The sequence below is a fragment of the Panulirus ornatus genome, chromosome 29, assembly GCF_036320965.1.
Source record: "Panulirus ornatus isolate Po-2019 chromosome 29, ASM3632096v1, whole genome shotgun sequence".
NCBI lineage: Eukaryota > Metazoa > Arthropoda > Malacostraca > Decapoda > Palinuridae > Panulirus > Panulirus ornatus.
The window spans coordinates 15,281,288-15,308,732 of NC_092252.1; the positions used below are offsets into that span (position 1 = coordinate 15,281,288).

Sequence of the window (27,445 nt, forward strand, 5' to 3'; positions counted from 1 at the left end):
GTGATTTATCATGGGTTAGTTTAAAAGGATTTATTTTGCTCTGTGGAACATTCATATATATATAATTTTCATTTAACGCGTTTTATGATATTTCCAAGCAAGTAAATATCAATAGTGTTTGATTTGAGTTCGCTAAAAGAAACTAGTTCGCACCAAGGATATTTGGCAAGAATAATTCAATAACGGAGTATATGAACAGATAAAATCACATATTTCTACAGTAATATTATCATATGCTAAGATATGTATGTATATCTTTGACTAATTTCCCAGGTACTTGCTGTCAACCACATGCAAAAAAAAAAAAAAAAAAATTGCGGCAAGCCTCGGTAAGTTTAGCACGTTGGAAATTCAAAGCGTTTCATTCCTTGTTTACCACGCGCTGACAACTGAGACGGGTATGTATGTCTACTCACACTATCTGTATTGAAATGAGTAATTGACACTTTTTAAGCACTTACTTGAGTTAAGGTAAGAAGCTTTTCTATTAGAGGAATTATTGATTTTTTAGGATTACGATTTTGTATTGCACTTTGTTCATATATGCATATATGAGTTACTGAAAATGAATGGAAAGGTTGTGGTTTGTTGATTTGGGTAAGGTCCACTTAGAGGGCACCAAAAATTAGAATTTAGAATATTATTAACTTTGTATTGCATTGGTGGTGTTTCTTGTAGATTATAAAGATTTACCTCAGGGGCATGCCGGGAATACAGTATGTTGCATGTGTTTTCTATAGGAATGGTAGTTTGCTGTCTGAAGAGTCCAATAAAGATGGCGGTGCTTGATTAACTTGTGTGTTTATTTATCTTTAGGTAATAAATTACAAGAGGGGAGAGTTCTGAACTGCGGGGAAAATGTGGGGTTAGAAGTAGTCCATTTCAGATCTGCATCAAAAGTAATTTTTGGAAATGGATTTAGGTGCTGTATATAGTTTTTGTTGCTTACTGGATTACCTGTGGAGCATGATTTATTTGGTTCAATATATTTTATTATGTGAGATTTAATAAGGCAAAAATAGTTTTGTATATCGGGGGAAGTTTAAAAATTTCTTGTAGTCAGCGGAGAGCTCTTCACAAAGTATTTATATTGATATTAGTTATAAGATGTACTGATATAGTGTTAGTTTATATTAGCAATTCTAAGTTAGATTAGATTGGATAAGGGAATTAGGTTGGATTACCTAGGGTAGGTTAGTGTAGTGTCTTTCGATACATAGCAAGAAGTGTGGCTTAGCACTATTGGGATTACATTTTTATGATGTTTGATCATCATTTGACACATGGCAAAAAGAAAATTAGTCCGTTAATTGATAGCCTTTAAGCAATTTACCCAACTTTATTGGCTTGATACAGACTGGTTCTACCTGTAGCTTTTCATATGAAGTCCCAGAAAGTGGGCAGGGCTTGGAAGTGCAGGGAAATTATGAGTAACAGCTTTAATTACATGTTTATAACTACCCCAGGATCCTCAGATTTTTCCTCTCCATCATGACTCTGTGCTATTTTGTTATTTTGTAAAATATAAAAGATAACAGTGCTAATGAAAAAAAACCCACTCTTGATTTTGTGGGTTTAATATAACAAACCCATAAAAGTAGAGGAAAGATCCCAAAGCTAAAATATATGTATCAGCCTTTTGATAGATGACTGTGCTTTTCATAGTTTATGTTGGTTTCCTTACAAGTGTTTTCTCTACTATTATATTTTGATTAACAACACAGTTTCCTAGATATACTACAAGTGTTTCATTTGATATCATAGAATGTAATTCTAACAGAATCACACGACATTGAAAGCTAATAGCCATTCCTTGCCAGACTGGTGCTGAGTAAAAGTCACAGAACAAGATTTGGAGCATCAGACGGAACTATGATATTGTGGAATGGAGATTGGTGAGGGTTAATACAAGGTAATTGTGGGGTTAGCATAAATACTGGTGAAAAAGTTATTAAAACTCAACACAATACATGAATATACTCCTTAACCTCTTAAGTGACTGATATGAATAACTTAATGCTGAAGGGGGTTATGAAAATTGGGAAAGTATGGGCATCATTAATACAGAAGTAGGTGAAACACTACAGGAAACCTGACCCAGCTTTAATTAGCAGTTAACATTTACCTTGTTTTCAATATATGACCGCAGGCAGTAAACCTATAAACATTACACATCCTTGCTGATATGGCACTTTGTAGTTACAGCACTTGTGTAGGCCTTTGTTAGATTTCTGTTGTAAACCTTGGTAAGTTCAGGAAATGTTAGTTGGATGTTAGCTTATCAGATGTAGCTGGTAATGTATGTGTATTAATCAGGGGTTTATGCTGCTCTTCATGACAAGGGGCTTTGCAGAATGATTCCTATTGAGCACAGTCATACTTTAGCATTAGTATTTTCATGTAGGGTCCTTTCATGCAATGGAACATTTAATTAGGCTATGAAGTAGGGTACCCATTTGTAATCTGGCTTTCATATATATATATATTTGTCAAACTGCCAAGGTGTTCCAGAACACCTTGAATTTTTGCAAGTGTCTTCTTTTCAGGTATTACCCATTGCTTACAGGATGACACAGGTGTCAACTCTGGTTCAGGAAGTTCTGTCGCGGAAAACTGCTGGCCAGACTGTCGCATCATGCAAGAAGTGGGCTGTTTTCATTGTTCTCCTCATCGCCATCTTGGTGCATGATCTGTGAGTTTGTGTTATATCTTTTGACAGTAATTATGTTAGATGACAGAAAACTATTATTTGAGAATTGTACCGTAAAGGCTTTTTGTTTTTCTCTTTACCTAATTTTTTTCTGTAAACATTTATATGCAGTAGTTGATAGGTAGTCAACGACCAGGTAGGTATATTTCCTGTATTAACCACTTGGGTATTTTGAGGGTTAATGACAGCTGCTTATTCAACACTACACTGGTTGTAAAGTTGCACTCGTCTGACCCAGGTAGCTCTGTCTTTTCTCTCTGCCTCACCCTCACTTGGACTACTGGTATTCTGTCCACATGCACGCACACACACACACACACATATATATATATATATATATATATATATATATATATATATATATATATATATATATATATATATATTTTCTTTTTCTTTCTTTCAAACTATTCGCCATTTCCCGCATTAGCGAGGTAGCGTTAAGAACAGAGGACTGGGCCAGGTAGCGTTAAGAACAGAGGACTGGGCCTTTGAGGGAATACCCTCACTTGGCCCCCTTCTCTGTTCCTTCTTTTGGAAAATTAAAAAAAAAAAACGAGAGGGGAGGATTTCCAGCCCCCCGCTCCCTCCCCTTTTAGTCGCCTTCTACGACACGCAGGGAATACATGGGAAGTATTCTTCCAGGGATGATATATATATATATATATCCCTGGGGATAGGGGAGAAAGAATACTTCCCACGTATTCCCTGCGTGTCGTAGAAGGCAACTAAAAGGGGAGGGAGCGGGGGGCTGGAAATCCTCTCCTCTCATTTTTTTTTTTCCAAAAGAAGGAACAGAGAAGGGGCCAGGTGAGGATATTCCCTCAAAGGCCCAGTTCTCTGTTCTTAACGCTACCTCGCTAACGCGGGAAATGGCGAATAGTTTGAAAAAAAAAAAAAAAAAAAAATATATATATATATATTCTTTTCTTTCTTTTCATCAAAATTACTGATGAATTTTAGATTTAATGAGTACAAACCTAATAGTTAATGTCAATTTCTCATGTGTAGAACTGAATGAGGATTTCTGTGAAAATTAAGAAGTAGTAAGAAGTTATATTTTAAAGTCTTAAATTGATATATGAATATTTAACTTGTGTATAATGTTACTAACCTGAAAGTAGCATTTTATTCCTTTGGTTTTGTTTACTGTATGTACATTAAGACATTTTTTTTATGAGTTTATATATGTATATGAAAAGTATAAATACTCATATTTAGGATGTTAGAAATAGATACTGTAGTTCTTAAGGTGAGGACTGTATTCTTTCGAGATCCCCAGCATTGCTATATGGAGATTATTGCCAACAGGAAGCATGGTGGGACTGTGAGTGGGAGGAATAAACTTTGGTGGTGGTCCTGTCTCATCCTGTGTGTGATAGCCACCTTCATATTGTTAAAGCTGCTGTTTAATTATGCTATGAGTTTCTTCACCCTCACCACTATTGAAATTACTGATAAACAACGATCTCTGTTATCTGTCAATGAAACAGGTTTGTGCAAGTTTCTTCAATTTTGCATGTAAAACTGTATTTGGTGATTACTGTCTGAGTTTTGATTTAGATAGAGGGTAATGTATGCTAGTATCAGTCATTTGATATTTCCTCCTACCACATGACATCCTTAATAGAAATTCTGATTGTCTTTTCCTTATTTTAGATGTAAACATCATCATAAGAATTGAACTGTTGATTGCATTTCACATCTCTGAAGTGCTCACGTATTTATTATATGTAAGACTATACTTTCATATAACATGCCCTTTTATTCTCATGCCATGCACTTATATTATTGAACATCTTACATTCATTTGTGTTGTATGCACATTTTGCCCAAAATGTATCACTTTTTCATTTCATGGCTCTTTTAGATTCATGATATTTCATACATTTTTTCCATGTCTCTTTTTAGTTAACGTTTGGTTATATTATCCTTATTGCATTTACTCAGCTTTGCAAAAATCTGCTCAGCGCCTCTTTCTAAATAATTCTTGCCACATATGTCTAAGGAGTTCAGTAATTCTAAGTACATGAATAGTCAGAATGCTACCATAGTAGTCAGTAACAATGTAATTCTTGCAAAGAATTGCTGAGTGATAAACAGAGGAGATGCTCTTTGTTTCCCACCCTGTTTGATATCCATTTTTATACAGTCAATGGATGTTTACCACTTCAGCAAGAACAGTCTTTATGTATTTCACTCATTGTTTTCACCATTGGTGATGTAAACAGTTAAAGCAAGCACAGTCTTGATTTTTTCAGTTCAATATTTCTGCACATCTAGTTGTTCATTTTGTTTACAAAGTGCTTATGAATTTAACCAGGTTACAGTTTCCCCATTTGGCAGTTTTACACAGGTCTGAATTATGAAAGAAAATGTGTTCACTATGAAAAAGAATGAGTATCAGAGTAGGGATGGAAGGGGAAGTGAAAGTAGAGTGACTTTGTGAAAATAAGAGTGAAGAGTATTGGATGTAGAAGAAAGATCATTTATGAAGAGAAAAAACAAGAGTAGGCAGAAAGACAGAACCCTGGGGGACACTACTGTTGATTGGGAAGAGAGAGATGTTGCCCCAGTGTTGACTACATTTTTGCAGCGGAATGGCCTGAGTGAAAACTACGCAATACAGAACTCAGGAAAGTAGAAAGGCCAAAGGATGGGAATTTAGTTTGCAAAGACTTGTGTTGCACTTTATGATATTATATTTTTCTTAAAAGTCATAGTTTGGCATTGAATGCCCTGAATGCCCCAATTTGTTCTAACATTATATTGTACATTACTTCTCTTAACTGTTTACGATTATGACACTTGTATAATGAGCAGGAATAAGGAGAATTTCATGTGTGAAATTAGATTACCTGGTGCTTAATATATGAGGTCATTTATTTAAGGGTATTAGAAGTATTTGGTTAATGTTCAACATATTTCAGTGCTTTTATTTTTATTTAAGCATATCCATTGACATGCTGTCAATGGATTGAACCGGGGCATGTGAAGCATCTGGGGTAAACCATGGAAAGATTTGTGGGGCCATTGACAGCACATCGACCCCGGTATACCACATCGTTCCAATTCACTCTATTCCTTGCATGCCTTTCACCCTCCTGCAGGTTCAGGCCCTGATCACTCAAAATCTTTTTCATTCCATCTTTCCACCTCCAGTTTGGTCTCCCACTTCTCCTCGTTCCCTCCACCTCTGACACATATATCCCCTTTGTCAATCTTACCTCACTCATTGTTTCCATGTGATCAAACCATTTCAAAACACCCTCTTGTGCTCTCTAAACCACACTCTTTTTATTACCATACATCTCTCTTACCCTATCATTACTTACTCGATCAAACCACCTCACACCACATATTGTCCTCAAACATCTCATTTTCAGTACATCCACCCTCCTCCGCACAACTCTATCTATAGCCCACGCCTCACAACCATATAACATTGTTGGAACCACTATTTCTTCAAACATACCCATTTTTGCTTTTCGAGATAATGTTTTCGACTTCCACACACTCTTCAACACTCCCAGAACTTTCGCCCCCTTCCCCACCCTATGATTCACTTCCGCTTCCATGGTTCCATCCGCTGCCAAATCCACTCCCAGATATCTAAAACACTTCACTTCCTCCACTTTTTCTCCATTCAAACTTACCTCCCTATTGACTTGTCCCTCAACCCTACTGTACCTAATAACCTTGCTCTTATTCACATCTACTCTCAGCTTTCTTCTTTCACACACTTTACCAAACTCAGTCACCAGCTTCTGCAGTTTCTCACACGAATCAGCCACCAGTGCTGTATCATCAGCAAACAACAACTGACTCACTTCCCAAGCTCTCTCATCCATAACAGACTGCATACTTGCCCCTCTTTCCAAAACTCTTGCATTCACCTCCCTAACAACCCCATTCATAAACAAATTAAACAACCATGGAGACATCACACACCCCTGCCGCAGACCGACATTCACTGAGAACCAATCACTTTGCTCTCTTCCTACACGTACACATGCCTTATATCCTCGATAAAAACTTTTCACTGCTTCTAACAACTTCCCTCCCACACCATATATTCTTAATACCTTTCACAGAGAATCTCTATCAACTCTATCATATGCCTTCTCCAGATCCATAAATGCTATATACATATGTTTATGGGTATATATGTATATGTATGTATACATTGAAATGTATAGGTATGTATGTGAGCGTTTATGTATTGTGTATGTGGGTGGGTTGGGCCATTCTTTCGTCTGTTTCCTCACACTACCTCGCTAACGCAGGAGACAGCGACGAAGTATAATATAATATGATATTTATATTGAATTTTGTTAATGTGTGTGATATTTCATTTCTTTTATTTTCACAGATATTGGATTCAAGCCAGCAACTCCAAAGAAAGCTTGTTCAACACCTGTTGTTGACAAATCTGTCTCTCTATCTTCTCATTTCATTGCTTCATTGCGAAACCCATTGCCGATGACTCCACAAGGGTCAGTTACCCCAATCAACATGTCTGCTGGGTCATGGGCTAATCTTACTAACTGTCGTGGTTCTTCCCCTGCTTCATTGCCAAGATCTCCACAAAACCCAGGTTCTTCAGTCAGCAGTCCAGGTAAAGATCCTGTCATGCATGAAACTTATCTTGTCTAATCTTTTCTTGACCCACTTTTTGTAGTTAAGACATATTCACCAATGGTATCCAACAAAGAATTTTTGACAAGCTTTTGTATTTTCAGTATCAAAGACATGGGTCTCAAACCTTTTGTAATGGATTTTAGCAGTATTTTTCTTGCAGGCACCAAGCAGAAGCTTGACGTAGCAGAACTGAACTAGGCCAGAATTTTGACATTGTTATTTTGGTAGTACGGAGAAATGACGAATTTGACAAAGGCAGAATTTTAAGCCATCAAGTCTAGCATCGAGGTTTTCCCTTTGACTTACGTAATGTGCCATCCATGTATATATTACACAACCTTTGTGACATTATTCATCCCTAATGCACTTTTTTTTTCCAAACTACTTGCCCATATACTCTCACAAGCAGTTTCATTATTAAAGCCTCTAGTTATATTATCCAGTCTTTCATGCACACCACAGAGTCATTAGCAAAGAAAGAATGTTTAGTAGCTTGATGTATCATAAGATGTGCATTGTAGATAGGGGAAGTAAATTTTATATTAATGATTAACGTGAGAGTTATAGAAAACATTCTTAAAACAGTTTTTTCCATACATATTTGCCAATGCCCAAGTCAGTGGGAATAGATGAAGAAATGCCTCCTGCACTCACATGCTCAGTAGCTGTCATATATAATGCATTGAAACCATGCCCCACAAACAATTCCATAGTTTCCTCAGACCTCCTTGTGTGCCCTAGTTCATGCCATTGATAGCAAGTCATCCCCTAAACTTCTGTTGTGTTATTTCACCACAGGACTGAACATGAGTCTGTCAAGTAGCAGCAGTGGTTCTGTCACAGCAGACTCTTGGACTTACCATCGTGAGTCATCTTTGTTGGATTCGTCCTATGGTGTCATAAGGGTTAGTCTGAATTATCTTTATTAGATATGTTTATGTCATTTTCTTATAGGATAGTTCTTGAAGAATCTTCCTATGTTATGGTTGCATCTTTTTTACATTTGAATTAATCTTTAGTAATAGATCTGTCTAGGCATTTCTCACCTGTGGATAAAGCCCTTTGAGTTCTGAGAGAGCACTTCGTCACAATAAGAAATTGGGCACAGGTACTGTAATATTGCGCTTGATATTATGTAAAGCATGACAAATTGGTTGTTCATATGAATGCTTGATCACTATGTTTATTTTATCACATTACAGAGTCCACAGCAGCACTTGTTCTCGCAGTCACAGTTATTCGACTCGCCTCTGAGTTACCGTTCCAGTAGTAGTACTGGTAGTCCTATGTCTCCCAATATACATGGTTCTCCCATCACTGATGAAATAGGGTTACGTAACTACCTGCAGCAGCACAAGGAGCGTGAGAAGCTTCGGCAAATCAGTGAGTATCAGTGTCAGCTTTGAAGATGATTAACTGTTCAAATGATAGAGAGAGAGAGAGAGAGAGAGAGAGAGAGAGAGAAGCACAAACCCAAGATAAGCCGTTATAAATGTACAAATGTTATCTATAAACAGAGGAATACCCAAAAGTAGAATATTTTCCTCTGTCAATATGTCATCAATAGGTAGAGGAAAACTCCAAAAAGTAGATAGTTTCCCCTGTTTTTATCTTTTCTTTTCTATAGGTAGAGAGAAAAAAAGTAGAATAGTTTCCACTGCTTCTGTCTGTTATGATGCTGAATGGATGGGGTGGAGGCAGTGGAGATATAGTGTACAATAGTTGTCTTTATTTCAGGCATTATTTGTTATTATACATTTATAATTGATCACCCTTTAGGCCAGCATTTACCATGAACCCCTTGTGCCCTCCCTGAAATCTTCTAATGTTCCTTTAGTTTAAGAACCACTGCTATTGTCATAACATTCTTTAATTAAGAACACCAAGTCTGAGCATTGATTGATTCACCTGATCTGCCAGAGCATTGTTGATGGCCATCAGCTGTGATGTGTTTACAAATAAGGTTTTTGTTTCTCACCTAGGCTGAAAGGGCAGTATATATTAGGGCTATGGCATTGTTTCATAGAAGATTTGTAAATGAGTCGAACACCCTCAGCCTGAAGAAAAAGATTCTCAAACTCTAAAAATGATAGAATTTAGAGAGTAAGAATCATAAATTTGAGCCAATGAATATTTTGTCACACACTCCTTGGAACACTGTCAGTTCACAGAGCAGTTTGAAAATCCTTGGTCAATCAATATCATTCAGAACCTTTTAACTGTTGTAATTTCTCCATCATAGTTATGCTTGATATGTCTCATGTATGTATGTATTTAGAACATAGCTGTTACCATGTCATTCTGTTACTTTTCTTGTTTCCCTTCTTACACTTCTCTCAAATAATGTTAAAGGTTACATGGAGAGAATGAGTGAGGAAAGATTGAGAAAGAGGATATATGTGTCAGAGATGGAGGGAACTAGGAGGGGTGGGAGACCAAATTGGAGGTGGAAAGATGAAGTGAAAAAGATTTTGAGCAATCAGGGCCTGAACATACAGGAGGGTGAAAGGCGTGCAAGGAATAGAGTGAATTGGAACGATGGTATACCGGGGTCGATGTGCTGTCAGTGGATTGAACCAGGGCATGTGAAGCATCTGGGTAAACCATGGAAAGTTTTGTGGGGCCTGGATGTGGAAAGGGAGCTGTGGTTTGGGTGCATTATACATGACAGCTAGAGACTGAGTGTGAACGAATGTGGCCTTTGTTGTCTTTTCCTAGCGCTACCTCGAGTGTGCACGGGGGGGGATGCATTTTTCCATGTGTGGCAGGGTGGTAACGGGAATGGATGAAGGCAGCATGTTTGAATATGTACATGCTGTCCAAAACAGTCACATGTTTACCAAATGGCGTCCTAGCTTCGTCTCTTCGATGTATATCAGCTGACTGTCATATTTCTCTCTTGTGTCTCCCCTGATGATGTGATTATTACCCGAAAGTGCACTTGGGAACTATCGTGTTTCATTTTCCCCGTGGACTCATAGGAATATCTTGATCACGTGCAAAATTGTGATCTTTTCCAATATATATATATATATATATAGGGTGTTTTGGTCGAGGTGGTGTGCAAAGTGAGAGGGTTAGGGAAAATGATTTGGTAAACAGAGAAGAGGTAGTAAAAGCTTTGCGGAAGATGAAAGCCGGCAAGGCAGCAGGTTTGGATGGTATTGCAGTGGAATTTATTAAAAAAGGGGTGACTGTATTGTTGACTGGTTGGTAAGGTTATTTAATGTATGTATGACTCATGGTGAGGTGCCTGAGGATTGGCGGAATGCGTGCATAGTGCCATTGTACAAAGGCAAAGGGGATAAGAGTGAGTGCTCAAATTACAGAGGTATAAGTTTGTTGAGTATTCCTGGTAAATTATATGGGAGGGTATTGATTGAGAGGTTGAAGGCATGTACAGAGCATCAGATTGGGGAAGAGCAGTGTGGTTTCAGAAGTGGTAGAGGATGTGTGGATCAGGTGTTTGCTTTGAAGAATGTATGTGAGAAATACTTAGAAAAGCAAATGGATTTGTATATAGCATTTATGGATCTGGAGAAGGCATATGATAGAGTTGATAGAGATGCTCTGTGGAAGGTATTAAGAATATATGGTGTGGGAGGCAAGTTGTTAGAAGCAGTGAAAAGTTTTTATCAAGGATGTAAGGCATGTGTACGTGTAGGAAGAGAGGAAAGTGATTGGTTCTCAGTGAATGTAGGTTTGTGGCAGGGGTGTGTGATGTCTCCATGGCTGTTTAATTTGTTTATGGATGGGGTTGTTAGGGAGGTGAATGCAAGAGTTTTGGAAAGAGGGGCAAGTATGAAGTCTGTTGGGGATGAGATAGCTTGGGAAGTGAGTCAGTTGTTGTTCGCTGATGATACAGCGCTGGTGGCTGATTCATGTGAGAAACTGCAGAAGCTGGTGACTGAGTTTGGTAAAGTGTGTGAAAGAAGAAAGTTAAGAGTAAATGTGAATAAGAGCAAGGTTATTAGGTACAGTAGGGTTGAGGGTCAAGTCAATTGGGAGGTGAGTTTGAATGGAGAAAAACTGGAGGAAGTGAAGTGTTTTAGATATCTGGGAGTGGATCTGGCAGCGGATGGAACCATGGAAGCGGAAGTGGATCATAGGGTGGGGGAGGGGGCGAAAATTCTGGGAGCCTTGAAGAATGTGTGGAAGTCGAGAACATTATCTCGGAAAGCAAAAGTGAGTATGTTTGAAGGAATAGTGGTTCCAACAATGTTGTATGGTTGCGAGGCGTGGGCTATGGATAGAGTGTTGCGCAGGAGGATGGATGTGCTGGAAATGAGATGTTTGAGGACAATGTGTGGTGTGAGGTGGTTTGATTGAGTAAGTAACGTAAGGGTAAGAGAGATGTGTGGAAATAAAAAGAGCGTGGTTGAGAGAGCAGAAGAGGGTGTTTTGAAATGGTTTGGGCACATGGAGAGAATGAGTGAGGAAAGATTGACCAAGAGGATATATGTGTCGGAGGTGGAGGGAACGAGGAGAAGAGGGAGACCAAATTGGAGGTGGAAAGATGGAGTGAAAAAGATTTTGTGTGATCGGGGCCTGAACATGCAGGAGGGTGAAAGGAGGGCAAGGAATAGAGTGAATTGGAGCGATGTGGTATACCGGGGTTGACGTGCTGTCAGTGGATTGAAGCAGGGCATGTGAAGCGTCGGGGGTAAACCATGGAAAGCTGTGTAGGTATGTATATTTGCGTGTGTGGACGTATGTATATACATGTGTATGGGGGGGGGTTGGGCCATTTCTTTCGTCTGTTTCCTTGCGCTACCTCGCAAACGCGGGAGACAGCGACAAAGTATAATAAAATAAATAAAAAATATATATATATATATATATATTTTTTTTTTTTTTTTCAAACAATTCGCCATTTCCTGCGTTAGCGAGGTAGCGTTAAGAACAGAGGACTGGGCCTTTTTTGGAATATCCTCACCTGGCCCCCTCTGTTCCTTCTTTTGGAAAAAAAAAAAAAAAAAAAACGAGAGGGGAGGATTTCCAGCCCCCCGCTCCCTCCCCTTTTAGTCACCTTCTACGACACTCAGGGAATACGGGGGAAGTATTCTTAATCCCCTATCCCCAGGGATAAAAGGATATATGTGTCGGAGGTGGAGGGAACGAGGAGAAGAGGGAGACCAAATTGGAGGTGGAAAGATGGAGTGAAAAAGATTTTGTGTGATCGGGGCCTGAACATGCAGGAGGGTGAAAGGAGGGCAAGGAATAGAGTGAATTGGAGCGATTGACATTATATATATATATATATATAAAATATATATATATATATATATATATATATATATATATATATATATATATATATATATATATATATATATATATATATGTTTCCTTGCGCTACCTCGCAAACGCGGGAGACAGCGACAAAGTATAAAAAAAAAAAAAAAAAAAATATATATCTTTCTTTCTTTCATACTATTCGCCATTTCCCGCGTTAGCAAGGTAGCGTTAAGAACAGAGGACTGGGCCTCTGAGGGAATATCCTCACCTGGCCTCGTTCTCTGTTCCTTCTTTTGGAAAATCAAAAAAAAAAAAAAAAACGAGAGGGGAGGATTTCCAGCCCCCCGCTCCCTCCCCTTTTAGTCGCCTTCTACGACACGCAGGGAATACGTGGGAAGTATTCTTTCTCCCCTATCCCCAGGGATAATATATATATATATATATATATATTTTATATATATATATATATATATATATAATGTCATTGTATGTATACTTTGTATGTGTGGGCATTTATGTATATAATTTGTATGTGGGTACGGGTTGGGCCATTCTTTCATCTGTTTCCTTGCACTGCCTTGCTAATGCGGGAGACAGTGACAAAGTACAATGAATAAATATAAAAATTATATATTTTGATCTTACTCTCTGTGTTCAGAAACTGATCAGTAATTTCTCTTGATCCACCTTATGTAGGTAGAAATGGTGTTAAAGGTAATAGATGAATACTTTCCCTACAGTGTCCCAGTCGGAAAGTAATAGCAGCATGAATAGCTCTTTGTGGGTGTATGGAACATCCCCGCACTCGCAGCTTTCTGACCAGGGCAACAGCCTTCGCAAAAATGTCTACCAGAGTGCTACCAAAGATATAGGTAAGCTAGACTCATGTAGGAGGTTTTCCTCTTTATGGATGTGATGAAAATTTTCACCTAAGTATTAAAGTATCTTCATCTGAGCTTATGGACCATATATACCATAACATCTGGGAGGCAGAATTAAAATCACCCATATGCAGTTCAGAAATATACTAACCATGATGTAACTCCTACCAGTCATTCATCTATGTCTGCATCTGCACTTGTTTTGACCGTGCTTCTTCATTAATACATGAAGTGTTTGATCATATTTCTTTTTTCCTCATTACCTTCTGTTAACTTTCTTTGTCAGTGATCTCTCTGTTATCCTGATAGGAATTATTTTAGATATCCTATGTTTGACAGTTGTCAGCAGTATTTAGACTAGTAGTACTTTTATAGATTATATCCTAAAATTATTAAGAGTACAGAAGTGAACACTTTCATGTACTTGTTTATGAGGTATCCTTAAGAAGTCATTATTTGCATAGAATGTACCACAATGATGCTTTTGTTTTGAATAGGTTATGGAGAGAGTTGTACAAGAGAGTGGAATGATGATTAAGATGATTGATTTGTGAGTTTGAAAGAAGCTGAATCTACAAGAAGCAGTGATGAATGGAGGGCAGTGTAGAATAGAGAATATAAAGTTTTGACAAGAAGAGTTAAAAGAATGGGTGCATAAGCAGAAGGAAAGCAAATAAGATCTCGGGAGAAAATGAATGAGAACTTTGAATTTCAGACTGTTTCGTGAGGAGGTAAATAAATGTTTAGAATTAGAGTTGCTTGCTTGCTTTGCTTTGTCGCTGTCTCCCGCATTAGCGAGGTAGCGCAAGGAAACAGATGAAAGAATGGCCCAACCCACCCACATACACATGTATATACATACACGTCCACACATGCAAATATACATACCTATACATCTCAGTGTATACATATATATATACACACAGACATATGCATATATACACATGTACATAATTCATACTGTCTGCCTTTATTCATTCCCATCGCCACCCCACCACACATGAAATAACAACCCCCTCCTCCCACATGTGCGCGAGGTAGCGCTAGGAAAAGACAACAAAGGCCACATTCGTTCACACTCAGTCTTTAGCTGTCATGTATAATGCACTGAAACCACCGCTCCCTTTCCACATCCAGGCCCCACACAACTTTCCATGGTTTACCCCAGATGCTTCACATGCCCTGGTTCAATCCATTGACAGCATATCGACTCCGGTATACCACATCGTTCCAATTCACTCTATTCCTTGCACGCCTTTCACCCTCTTGCATGTTCAGGCCCCGATCACTCAAAATCTTTTTCACTCCATCTTTCCACCTCCAATTTGGTCTCCCACTTCTCGTTCCCTCCACCTATGACACATATATCCTCTTGGTCAATCTTTCCTCACTCATTCTCACCACGTGACCAAACCATTTCAAAACACCCTCTTCTGCTCTCTCAACCACGCTCTTTTTATTACCACACATGTCTCCTACCCTATTATTACTTACTCGATCAAACCACCTCACACCACATATTGTCCTCAAACATCTCATTTTCAGCACATCCACCCTCCTCCGCACAACTCTATCTATAGCCCACGCCTCGCAACCATATAACATTGTTGGAACCCCTATTCCTTCAAACATACCCATTTTTGCTTTCCAAGATAATGTTCTCGACTTCCACACCTTCTTCAACGCTCCCAGAACTTTCGCCCCCTCCCCCACCCAATGATTCACTTCTGCTTCCATGGTTCCATCTGCTGCCAAATCCACTCCCAGATATCTAAAACACTTCTTTTCCTCCAGTTTTTCACCATTCAAACTTACCTCCTAATTCACATTTACTCTCAGCTTTCTTCTTTCACACACTTTACCAAACTCAGTCACCAGCTTCTGCAGTGTCTCACATGAATCAGCCACCAGTGCTGTAGCATCAGCGAACAACAACTTACTCACTTCCCAAGCTCTTTCCAAAACTCTTGCATTCACCTCCCTAACAACCCCATCCATAAACAAATTGAACAACCATGGAGACATCACACACCCCTGCTGCAAACCAACATTCACAGAGAACCAATCACTTTCCTCTCTTCCTACACATACACAAGCCTTACATCCTCGATAAAATCTTTTCACTACTTCTAACAACTTACCCCCCACACCATATATTCTTAATACATTCCACAGAGCATCTCTATCAACTCTATCATATGCCTTCTCCAGATCCATAAATGCTACATACAAATCCATTTGCTTTTTTAAGTATTTCTCACATACGTTCTTCAAAGCAAACACCTGATCCACACATCCTCTACCACTTCTGAAACCATACTGCTCTTCCCCAATCTGATGCTCTGTACATGCCTTCCTCCTCTCAGTCAATACCCTCCCATATAATTTACCAGGAATACTCAACAAACTTATACCTCTGTAATTTGAGCACTCACTTTTATCCCCTTTGCCTTTGTACAATGGCACTATGCAAGCTTTCCTCCAATCCTCAGGCACCTCACCATGAGTCATACATACATTAAATAACCTTACCAATTTGTCAACAATACAGTCACCCCCTTTTTTAATAAATTCCACGGCAATACCATCCAAACCCGCTGCCTTTCCAGTGTATAAATAAGAGTGTATTAGACAAGCCTTGTTACTAGGTTTACATGAACTTTTTCCCCAATCTGATGCTTTGTACATGCCTTCACCCTCTCAATCAATACCCTCCCATATAATTTCCCAGGAATACTCAACAAATTTATACTTCTGTAATTTGAGCACTCACTTTTATCCCCTTTGCCTTTGTACAATGGCACTATGCAAGCATTCCTCCAATCCTCAGGCACCTCACCATGAGTCGTACATACATTAAATAACCTTACCAATCAGTCAACAATACAGTCACCCCTTCTTTTAATAAATTTCACGGCAATACCATCCAAACCTGCTGCCTTTCCGGCATCTGAATAAGAGTGTATTAGACAAGCCTTGTTACTAGGTTTACATGAATTTTTTCATTGTAAATCCCCCCCGACAGGTAATTATGTAAATAATGCTTTTAGCATTATTAAGATTTTTTTTTGCACAACTGATTTTGTAGAGCTTTTTTGGTATCACCAGGTCAAGAAACAAACTCAGAGGACAGCAAGAGTGATGACTCAAAGACATCTGCAATGTGCAGTAGCAGTGTCAGCAAAATATGGCGCAAGAGAAATGTCACTCCTGAACAGCTTTTCCAGGTATTGCAACTTTTCTCTTATATCTGCTCATGATAGTTTTCTTTAACAGCTGATGTTCATATCGCTTTAAACCAAATAACCTCAGTTTCATTTGGAATTACTGTTATGGGAAATCAAAAGAATGGTTATCAAGAAATTTTTGTGTACTCTTGTAATTGGATTTAACCTGTTTGTTATCACAAAAGCCATTTTTCATAATCATAGAAGATCATTGTATTTAAATATTCCTTCAGAGTCATTGTTTATTCCCTGTTAAACTCATTTGCAATGCACCGAATGATATCTGGAAAAATATTTTATGGTAATTTTGCCTTAAGACAAATGAATTAATGACAAAAGGGATTTTGATCATTTTAGATTTTAAGTTACTTTAAGTAGATTTGTCTGTGAAAAGTTAAATATTGTGCATTTATTATATGACAATAAGCATTTATACATTTTCTCTTTAAATGCACTTGTTTATTGTTGATTTAGTTTACAGAGAATTTGCGGATTTGGATGTCTGCCAACCTTTTAGTTCCTCTAGTGCAAGATATTGACAGTACCAACAAGGCTTTGAGGGCAGCAGCACCAGAGATACAGATTGGTTGTGTTGGTGTTGACAAGCTTAAGAAGACAGCACAAAATATATCTGGACTCAAGCAGTTAGCTGATGTAAGTTGTTAATGATATTTGAAACAGCATTGCGCTTGGGTTGAGTTGTAGTACTGTTGTCTAACTTCAGCCAGAGATATATTCATTGTAGAATTTTGAAACCTTTTCCATGTGATTTTCAGTGAATCAGAACATATTTATGCCAGAAAACAAATCAGGGACCATGAGGTAGTTGTTGAGTGGATTATGTGTATGGCATTGTCATACACTTACCTTTCACAAACCCACACACATCACAACACTTCTTGATATATGGCCCAGCCCAGTAGATATGGTGAGCTCCCTGAGTGCCCAAGATTAATTTTTCACACTTGAGCCCTATGCTCACCTCACAGACAAATGCTTAGCAGGACCACACATTTTGACCTGTGAACCTGCTTGGACTTGACTTAATTCCTGAGCACTGCTGGATTCCCATAGAAGGGACTACCGGGCCAGAGCCTCATCTTTGGGAATCCCACAATACTCAGGAAACCATCCACACTCAGCGGGCAGGACTATAGGTCAGAGAGTGTGGTGAGGTTTATATATTAGTGTGAGAAAAGTGGAAGACAATTTAGTAATGAATGTTACAACACGGGGAATCAGGCAGTGAAACAAGTGAAGATACGTCATCCGATGAGGAGACTCGCTCTGACTCAGGTCATCCAGATAGTGGTATGGGTTGTACACAAGTCTGATTATCCCAACATATTGTGGCTGCCCAACCATTTGCTTTTGCTGGTAATAACACTTACTTTCACATTTGATGAAAATTAGAGCATGTTGAAATATTACTGCAATTTCTTAAGTAATGAACAAGTTGACTTGATAGTTGAAGACATACAACAAAGGTGGACGGCAGGTCATGGGGAATTGGAAATGATAATTGGTACCTTGCTACTTGTAATGAAACAAGAATTTTCAAAGCTGATTTTCAGGGATGATTTTCTTCATTTCTTTTGTGTATTCCAGTTCTTTGGTGCCTTGTTTGTAAATGAGTGCAATAACCAAATTAAAGTATTTATGTAGGAGAAATTTTGTTAGTCCCTCCAGGCTTCTCCAAGCCTTTATCAGCATGGAACATATCCAGTAATATAAAAGAATTAGTATTTGCTTCACTGTCAGAGCCCTTAATGGAGAGAAATGGCTTCTGCCATAACTCTTAAAGTACTTCTCATTGGATGAAATTAGCAGAATGGAATTTTGGCATTTGACACTCACTTCTGTTTGAATGTATTTGTTTTGATCTACTTGACCTTTTGTTGCATTGGTTGTGCCACCATCATAGGTTGGGGCAAATTGTCAATATGGGTAGTCTCTCCCAAAAATGGGTATCATCCTTGAAGGCCTTAGTCTGTAGATTAGAAATGTCCACTCTGAAGGATAAACAACCAATTCTCTAGCAGAGTTAGAGACCCATGAATATTCATATATTTTCCCATCCCCTCCTTCTCCTTTTCCATTTCAAAAGACCATATCTTGATCCCTGACAGTAATAGGTCCAATTTGCTAACTCCAACAATCATTGAATGAATGGGGGTTTCTAGCCATTTTATACCGTCTCACCTCCATGCCATGATAGCATTTATTTGGTCAGGGTGCTGTATGGTTGAGTCTGTGTGAATGAGCATCTGCAGCCTCTTATGCTTTATGATGATCAAAGGAGTTGAATCATGTTGAGTACTCCTTTTTTATTGGGTAAAAGTGTTTTAACACTCCACCTAGCAGTGCTTTCTGAAATGCAAACAAAGTTTTGTCTAGAGCAGAGATCTGATTTTTCATCAGTCAAAACCAAAACTTTGAGTAATGTAGTGATTCGAGGAAAAGGCATTACTGGACTCCACCTTTTTATGATTATACTTGAAGTGAAAAATTGTCTTCAGCAAAGTTGTATCAGAATATGTAACCACCATATATCTTTTACCAGGTTTTCCCATTCCTTGATGTGACAGTTCACCAAGACTACTTAGTTCACCGTCTTCGGGAGTTGAGTGCTGGTGGGGCTATTTCTGCATACCGTTGGAATGGTGGTAGTAGCACTTTCAACGGCAAACCTTGGAAAGAGGAATACCCAACTGATACTGCTGTAATTAACAGGAATTGTTTTATTTACTTTTTTCTCAGATTTATGTCATATGCACCTTTCACAAAGCTTTTTATAAGCTTTCTTCAGGTCCAAAAATGTCTCATGTCCTTTCGTTTCTTCAAGTATATTTTACTCAAATTTTTCAATGCAAACTCTTGGTCCATACATCCTATACCTCTCCTGAATCCAGATTGCTCCTCAGTCTAATGCTGTACCCATGTCACCATCCTCTCTCACCACTCTCCCAGGCAACTCAAGAGTACTTGTAATTTGAGCATTCATTTTTATCTCCCTAGTCTTTATATAATGGCACAATTCATAAATTTTGTTAATCCTCAGTCATTTCACTTTGGGCTATGCATACATTGAAAATCAATAGTTCTTTTGAACAGTTTCATGAAATTTCATCTGCAATCCCATCCAATGCAGCTGCTTTGCTATACCATCTAATACAAACCTTTCACCACCTTCCCTCTTTTCACCATACCATTCGCCATGACTTTTTCCTTATACATCCATATCCTAAACACCCTATATCTGCCACCCTGTTGTTTAATATCCACTTGTCCAGATTAATCACTCCATCTCTTTACCTTTTCCTTGCATGGTATGACTTCCTAATCTCTTCCCATTTGTTTTGATTTTTTTCTCAAACCATTCACTTTCCAAAACAGTTTTTCATTCTCTTTGAAATTTGTTGATGCATCCTTACTTTATCTTTTATTTACCCTATCTTTTCAATACCTGCACCTTCTTCATGACCTGCTACATGTTTATTACACCACCTAATCACCTTCACTTCTTATGTGCAAGTGCTATCCTCATACCTCCTTTTCTCTTTCACTAGCAGCAAAACTTCCTCATTCTACCCGTCACTGCTTTTTCTGATACTTCGTCCTCTGCATACATACACACACACTTTATCCACGCACATAAGCACTTCTTCCACAAAGATTATCCACTCCTTGCCAACTCCCCATGTTTCATTGACTCTCACGTTGTGCTATTTTTGCACTTGTGTGTCATGGAATCTTTGCATACAAGCTTCTTTTCCAAGAGAAAGCACATGGTAGGGTTGACTTTGGAAGGTTTTGTGAATGAATATATGGTGAGGATGGAAAGCTGCTAAAAGAAGTTAAGAGTTTTTATTCAGAGTAAGGTGTATGTGGGTGTATGAGGAGGAATAGAGGAGGGTGAATGGTTTCAAGTGAAGATAGGTCTTTGGTAGGGTTGTGTTTTGTCACCATGGTAGTTTAACTTTTATGGATGGGATGATGAGGGAGATGAATGTAAGGGACATGGAGAGAGGAGCAGGTATGTGGTCTGTTTGGATTAGGGAGCCTGGGAGGTGAGTCAGAAGTGGACGTCTGAGATTGGGATGATATAAAAGCACAAAGTTAGGGTAAATTAGGCAAGAGACAGGTTATTTGGACTGTGAGTTTGATGGGAGTGATTTTAAAATAAGTGGGGTGTTTTAGATACTTGGGAGCAAACATGGCAGTAAATGGAACCGTGGAAGCTGAAGTGAAACAGAGGCAGGATGAGGAGGTGAAGGTCCTGGGAGCACTTAGGAATATGTAGAAAAAGAGACTGCTTGGGAGGGCACAGATGGGCATAAATGAAAGTATAGTAGTCCCAGTGGTGATGTATGGATGTGAGGCAAGGGCTATAGATGAGAATGTATGGAAGAGGATAAATATGTTGAAAATCAAATGTTTGAGGACAGCATGTGAGGTGAGGAGATGCTATTAACAAATGATAGGGTAAGAGAGAGAGGTGTGAAAATAAGAATATGGTTGAGAGAGCTGAAGAGGGTATGTTGAAATGGTTTGGACAATTGGGGAGAAATGAGTGAGGAAAGGTTGACAAGGCAGACATGTGTGTTAAAAGTTGAAGAGACAAGGAGAAAATGGAAGACCAAATTGGTGATAGAAGAAAGGAGAGTGAATAAGGCATAGAGTGCTCCGGGCCTGAACATTCAGTCTGTGTTAGTTTGTGATATCTAGTTTTTTTATCTGTTTATAGACAGAGAGGTGAATATAAGGGTCTTAGAATGAGGGAAGATCTATGGGATGCTGGGGAGATGGGGGAGTATGGGAGGTGAATCAGTTGCTGTTTGTATATGATGCAGCTCTGGTGGCATACTCTAGGGAAAATCTCAAGAAGGTGATGAGAGATTACAGGAGACTGTGTGAAAGAAGAAACTTGAGTGAATATAAACAGTAAGGTAATGAGGTGTAGCAGAGAGATAAAGTAGGATGCTTTGAGTGAAAGTTCGAATGGGGAGGACCTGGAGGAAGTGGAGTGTGTTAGGTACTTAAGAGCAGATGGAACTATGGGGGCTGAAGTGGATAATATGGTGGGAGAGTGTGTTAAGGTCCTCAGTGCATTGAGAAGTTTGTCTGAGAGGGTATACTTGCAATAAGGTGTTGTATTGTGAATTACTTAAATTTCCTTTGGCTTTCTCTTTTCAGATATTGTTGCACTTATTTGCCATGTATATGGATCGTCAGTTGCCACCAGATATCCAACAACCAGAGGGTCGCATGTTCTCGAGCACTCATATAATTAAAGCCCCTGAGAAACCTCCAAAACCCACAAGCAGGCCTCTGCTATATCTTAGTCAGGTATCTATTTTGAAATTACTTCACATATGGTACATTTCATAGCGTGTGTATATCATGGTATTACTGGCATTTGAAACAAACAGAACTGTCAAAGAACTCTATTAGGTATTGCCTGCTAGAATTTGCAATAGCTTTTCAGTACAGTTTGAGTTCTACAATTAGGAATTATAACCGCAATGCACATACAGTTGTGATACACAGAGTTTAAAATTAAAAGTTGAATTATCTTTATAGCATAAAGATCTTGTGGTTGGCAACACTTAACAGGTCACTGTTTGAAATTATTCCTTTGTGTCCAATGTCAGTTGTGATGTCATTCTTTTTCCATGTATTCCCAAGCTTTGAAACTCTACTGTCTCATGTTATTACTAATGGTCACAGTCATGACCTGCCTCTCTCTAAGGAACAAGTTTTTTACTTCCTTAAAATCTTGCCTTTCTTTTCCTATTCTAGGTGTTTTATTCAAGGACTGTTGGACATTGACATGAAATTCTAAGTGATCTGTGTGAGAAAAGGCTTCCCAGTTGTCTGAATCATCCAATCACAGCTCTGAAATGGAATGGGATGTATTTAGGAAAGTAGTAATGGCTTACGCAAAAGATGCTTGTGGCATGAGAAGCGTGGGAGGTGGGCAGATTAGAAAGGGGAGTGAGTGGTGGGATGAAGAAGTAAGATTATTAGTGAAAGAGAAGAGAGAGGCATTTGGACGAGTTTTGCTGGGAAATAGTGCAAATGACTGGGAGATGTATTAAAGAAAGAGGCAGGAGATCAAGAGAAAGGTGCAAGAGGTGAAAAAGAGAGCAAATGAGAGTTGGGGTGAGAGAGTATCATTAAAGTTTAGGGAGAATAAAAAGATGTTTTGGAAGGAGGTAAATAAAGTGCGTAAGACAAGAGATCAAATGAGAACGTCGGTGAAGGGGGTTAATGGGGAGGTGATAACAAGTAGTTATGATGTGAGAAGGAGATGGAGTGAATATTTTGAAGGTTTGTTGAATGTGTTTGATGATAGAGTGGCAGATATAGGGTGTTTTGGTTGAGGTGGTGTGCGAAGTGAGAGGGTTAGGGAGAATGATTTGGTAAACAGAGAAGAGGTAGTAAAAGCTTTGCGGAAGATGAAAGCTGGCAAGGCAGCGGGTTTGTATGGTATTACAGTGGAATTTATTAAAAAAGGGGGTGACTGTGTTGTTGAGTGGTTGGTAAGGATATTTAATGTGTGTATGACTCATGATGAGGTGCCTGAGGATTGGCGGAATGCATGCATAATGTCATTGTACAAAGGCAAAGGGGATAAAGGTGAGTGTTCAAATCACAGAGGTATAAGTTTGTTGAGTATACCTGGTAAATTATATGGGAGGGTATTGATTGAGATGAAGGCATGTACAGAGCATCAGATTGTGGAAGAGCAGTGTGGTTTGATAAGTGGTAGAGGATGTGTGGATCAGGTGTTTGCTTTGAAGAATGTATGTGAGAAATGCTTAGAAAAGCAAATGGATTTGTATGTAGCATTTACGGATCTGGAGAAGGCATATGATAGAGTTGATAGAGATGCTCTGTGGAAGGTATTAAGAATATATGGTGTGGGAGGCAAGTTGTTAGAAGCAGTGAAAAGTTTTTATCGGGGTTTATATGTAAAGCATGTGTACGGGTAGGAAGAGAGGAAAGTGATTTGTTCTCAGTGAATGTTGGTTTGCGGCAGGGGTGCGTGATGTCTCCATGTTTGTTTAATTTGTTTATGGATGGGGTTGTTAGGGAGGTGAATGCAAGAGTTTTGGAGAGAGGGGCGCAAGTATGCAGTTTGTTGTGGACGAGAGAGCTTGGGAAGAGAGTCAGTTGTTGTTTGCTGATGATACAGTGCTGGTGGCTGATTCGGGTGAGAAACTGCAGAAGTTGGTGGCTGAGTTTGGTAAAGTGTGTGAAAGAAGAAAGCTGGGAGTAAATGTGAATAAGAGCAAGGTTATTAGGTACAGTAGGGTTGAGGGACAAATCAAGTGGGAGGTAAGTTTGAATGGAGAAAAACTGAAGGAAGTGGTGTTTTAGATATCTGGGAGTGGATCTGGCAACGATGGAACCATAGAAGTGGAGTCACAGGGTGGGGAGGGGGCAAAAGTTCTGGGAGCATTGAAAAATGTGTGGAAGGCAAGATCATTATCTCGGAAAGCAAAAATGGGTATGTTTGGAGGAATAGTGGTTCCAACAATGTTATATGGTTGCAAGGTGTGGGCTATAGATAGAGTTGTGTGGAGGAGGGTTGATGTGTTGGAAATGAGATGTTTGAGGACAATATGTGGTTTGAGGTGGTTTGATCGAGTAAGTAATGAAAGGGTAAGAGAGATGTGTGGTAATAAAAAGAGTGTGGTTGAGAGAGCAGAAGAGGGTGTTTTGAAATGGTTTGATCACATGGAGAGAATGAGTGAGGAAAGATTGTCAAAGAGGATATAAGTGTCAGAGGTGGAGGGAACGAGAAGTCGGAGACCAAATTGGAGGTGGAAAGATGGAGTGAAAAAGATGTTGAGCGATCGGGGCCTGAACATGCAAGAGGGTGAAAGTTGTGCGAGGAATAGAGTGAATTAGAACGATGTGGTATACTGGGGTCGACGTGCTGTCAGTGGATTGAACCAGGGCATGTGAAGTGTCTGGCAAACCATGGAAAGTTTTGTGGGGCCTGGATGTGGAAAGGGAGCTGTGGTTTCGGTGCATTATATATGACAGCTAGAGACTGAGTGTAAACCAATATGGCCTTTGTTGTCTTTTCCTAGCACTACCTAGATTTACTGACTTAGCAGAAAAGGTTTTCTGGTGTATTCCAGCTCAAATGATGGAAGAATTTACCTTCTCACCATCATTCCTCATCAGTGTAAAAATCCTAAGTAGTTAGTAAGATGTTACAATCAGGCTGAATTTAGAGTGGAACACAAAGACTTAAGAGATCAGACACTTTCTGAGTTACTTGTATATCGTGGCAGATAAAGAAGAATTGCTTTGTCCATAGTCATATCCATCATGAGGAATCACATCTTTTGTGAAGATGTACTTGACCTGACCTTTATGATTCAGGTCAAATCCAAACTTGTTCCTGTCACCTGTAGAACTGAATGGCCTAAGATGTTATCCATGAGTAACTAGTTTCGAGCTTGCCAGAGTTATGCCCCATTGTCAGAAGGTTTAACTTTGAACTTGATCTACCTCTGTAAGCAATATAAGAGTTTCATAGTTTAACCTAAGAAGGGTTTTCAAGATCTGGAGATGTATGGTTAAGGTTTATGTTGAAACAAAAAGTAACATAATGTTCAAAATTAATTTTTCCTCCATCTGTTACTCATAATTCTTCCACTCCATTTTCTCTTTCAGTTTCCTTGTCTTGGTTTTCCTCCATATATATTTCTGTTTTTATGATGCAAATACTTTTGTAGCTTAACTTTTACAACTTTAGACTGTCTGAATTCTTTTGCTGGTGTCTCCTGGGATCCTTTTGTTATACAGCATCAGTATGTATTCAATATTAATAGATAGAAACAATTTGTAATGACACATAAATGACCATTCCTTGAACTTTTCCCTACAGATAAACCCGCCCCATGTGAAGGTAGTTCTTCCTCAGGAGGAAGAATGTGAGGTAGGCAGTGGTCGTAACAACTTCACCCATGCCCTGTTGCTCTTCATTCATTTTGTTACTCATCAACAGCATTCACGAATTGGAAATATCAATCTCACCATGTCAGGAGTAAACCTCTCTTGGGTTGTTCGAAGCAGCTGAAAAGAGGAGAGTAATTGCTTTTAAGAGCAATTGTAAATCACACATTCACTGTTATTATTTGCATATCATACACATAGTGTTATGGAGAAAGGGGTGCCTAACTGTGATTGTCATTTCCATGTAACATAGGTTATTGTAACAGCTTCTGCTCACAGTATCATGTCATGTCATGTCTTTGGCAGTATGTATTTTGCCTTGGTTATCAGAATGAAGGTAGTGTGATTGTATGTGTGATAGGGGACTAGTAAAGGCAAATACTAGTGTGATACCTGACTTGCTTTTATCTTCGGAATTGTATGATATTCATATAAATGCTAATTTAAGTGACCATTTACTGTACTTCAGAAAGAATTTTTATGGATGGGAATTATGCATTTTTAAGACACTACTTTGATCCATCGTTAGAATATCAATGGGAAAAGAGTACATGCAATTGACGTAACAACCAGGGAGATCTTGCTTCTTGTTATTGTTAAATTGCACAACAGAAAGGGGAAAAGCAACATTATCAGCACTGAACGTGAGCTGACAAAAGAAAAGTCCAATTAGGGAACTTTGATATAAATAGATGTTGGTTTACATGCACAGTTACCAAGAAGATTGTCCATGATTTGTTTTTTCATTTTATAATTCTGTTACGTGATTGTATATGATGGTTTTCAATTATTATCATTCATGTGTTTTGCTAACATGTTTTTCACTTTATCCAGGTGTATAGTAGGAATTGCTTTGCACCCTCATATTATAATCATCATTCATTATTATATTGCTCATTTCATTCAGTCTACTAATTTTCGTCAACTCCAGATATTTGTTGTCATTTGAGAGGTGGAAAGATAGAGTGAAAAAAGATTTTGAGTGATCGGGGCCTGAACATGCAGGAGGGTGAAAGGCGTGCAAGGAATAGAGTGAATTAGAATGATGTGGTATACCGGGGTCGACGTGCTGGCAGTGGATTGAACCAGGGCATGTGAAGCGTCTGGGGTAAACCATGGAAAGTTTTGTGGGGCCTGGATGTGGAAAGGGAGCTGTGGTTTTGGTGCATTATACATGACAGCTAGAGACTGAGTGTGAATGAATTTGGCCTTTGCTGTCTTTTCCTAGCGCTACCTTGCGCATATGCAGGGGGAGGGGGTTGTCATTTCATGTGTGGCGGGGTGGTGATGGGAATGAATAAGTGCAGACAGTATGAATTATGTACATGTGTATATATGTATGTGTCTGTGTGTATATGTATGTATACGTTGAGATGCATAGGTATGTATATGTGCGTGTGTGGAAGTGTATGTATATACATGTGTATGTGGGTGGGATGGGCCATTCTTTTGTCTGTTTCCTTGTGCTAACTTGCTAGCACAGAAGACTGCGACAAAGTATAATTAAAAATATTATTCGTCTGTTTCCTTGCGCTACCTCACAAACGCGGGAGACAGCGACAAAGTATAATAAAAAAAATAATATAAAAATAATTATTTGAAGGAATAGTGGTTCCAACAATGATATATGGTTGTGAGGCGTTGGCTATAGATAGAGTTGTGCGGAGGAGGGTGGATGTGCTGGAAATGAGATGTTTGAGGACAATATGTGGTGTGAGGTGGTTTGATCGAGTAAGTAATGAAAGGGTAAGAGAGATGTGTGGTAATAA

At 38.9% G+C, this 27,445-nt stretch overlaps 1 protein-coding gene across 2 annotated transcripts; it reads left to right on the forward strand.

Moving 5' to 3' along the window:
* Positions 1 to 319: 319 nt before the first annotated feature.
* LOC139758139 (transmembrane protein 209) lies at positions 320 to 27,266 on the forward strand. 2 transcript variants are annotated; one of them, XM_071679288.1, is made up of 12 exons: positions 320 to 398; positions 2,547 to 2,692; positions 4,022 to 4,203; positions 7,083 to 7,328; positions 8,150 to 8,256; positions 8,554 to 8,734; positions 13,330 to 13,461; positions 16,579 to 16,697; positions 17,172 to 17,351; positions 19,261 to 19,419; positions 21,894 to 22,046; positions 25,609 to 27,266. In XM_071679288.1, exons 2-12 carry the CDS (start codon positions 2,568 to 2,570, stop codon positions 25,798 to 25,800), a joined length of 1,776 nt encoding a protein of 591 aa, XP_071535389.1. In that variant the 5' UTR covers positions 320 to 398; positions 2,547 to 2,567; the 3' UTR covers positions 25,801 to 27,266. The 2 variants fall into 2 exon arrangements, with proteins under 2 accessions (XP_071535389.1, XP_071535390.1); XM_071679289.1 differs by lacking the exon at positions 320 to 398 and adding an exon at positions 452 to 471 and having other exon boundaries at positions 25,609 to 25,946.
* Positions 27,267 to 27,445: the final 179 nt, after the last annotated feature.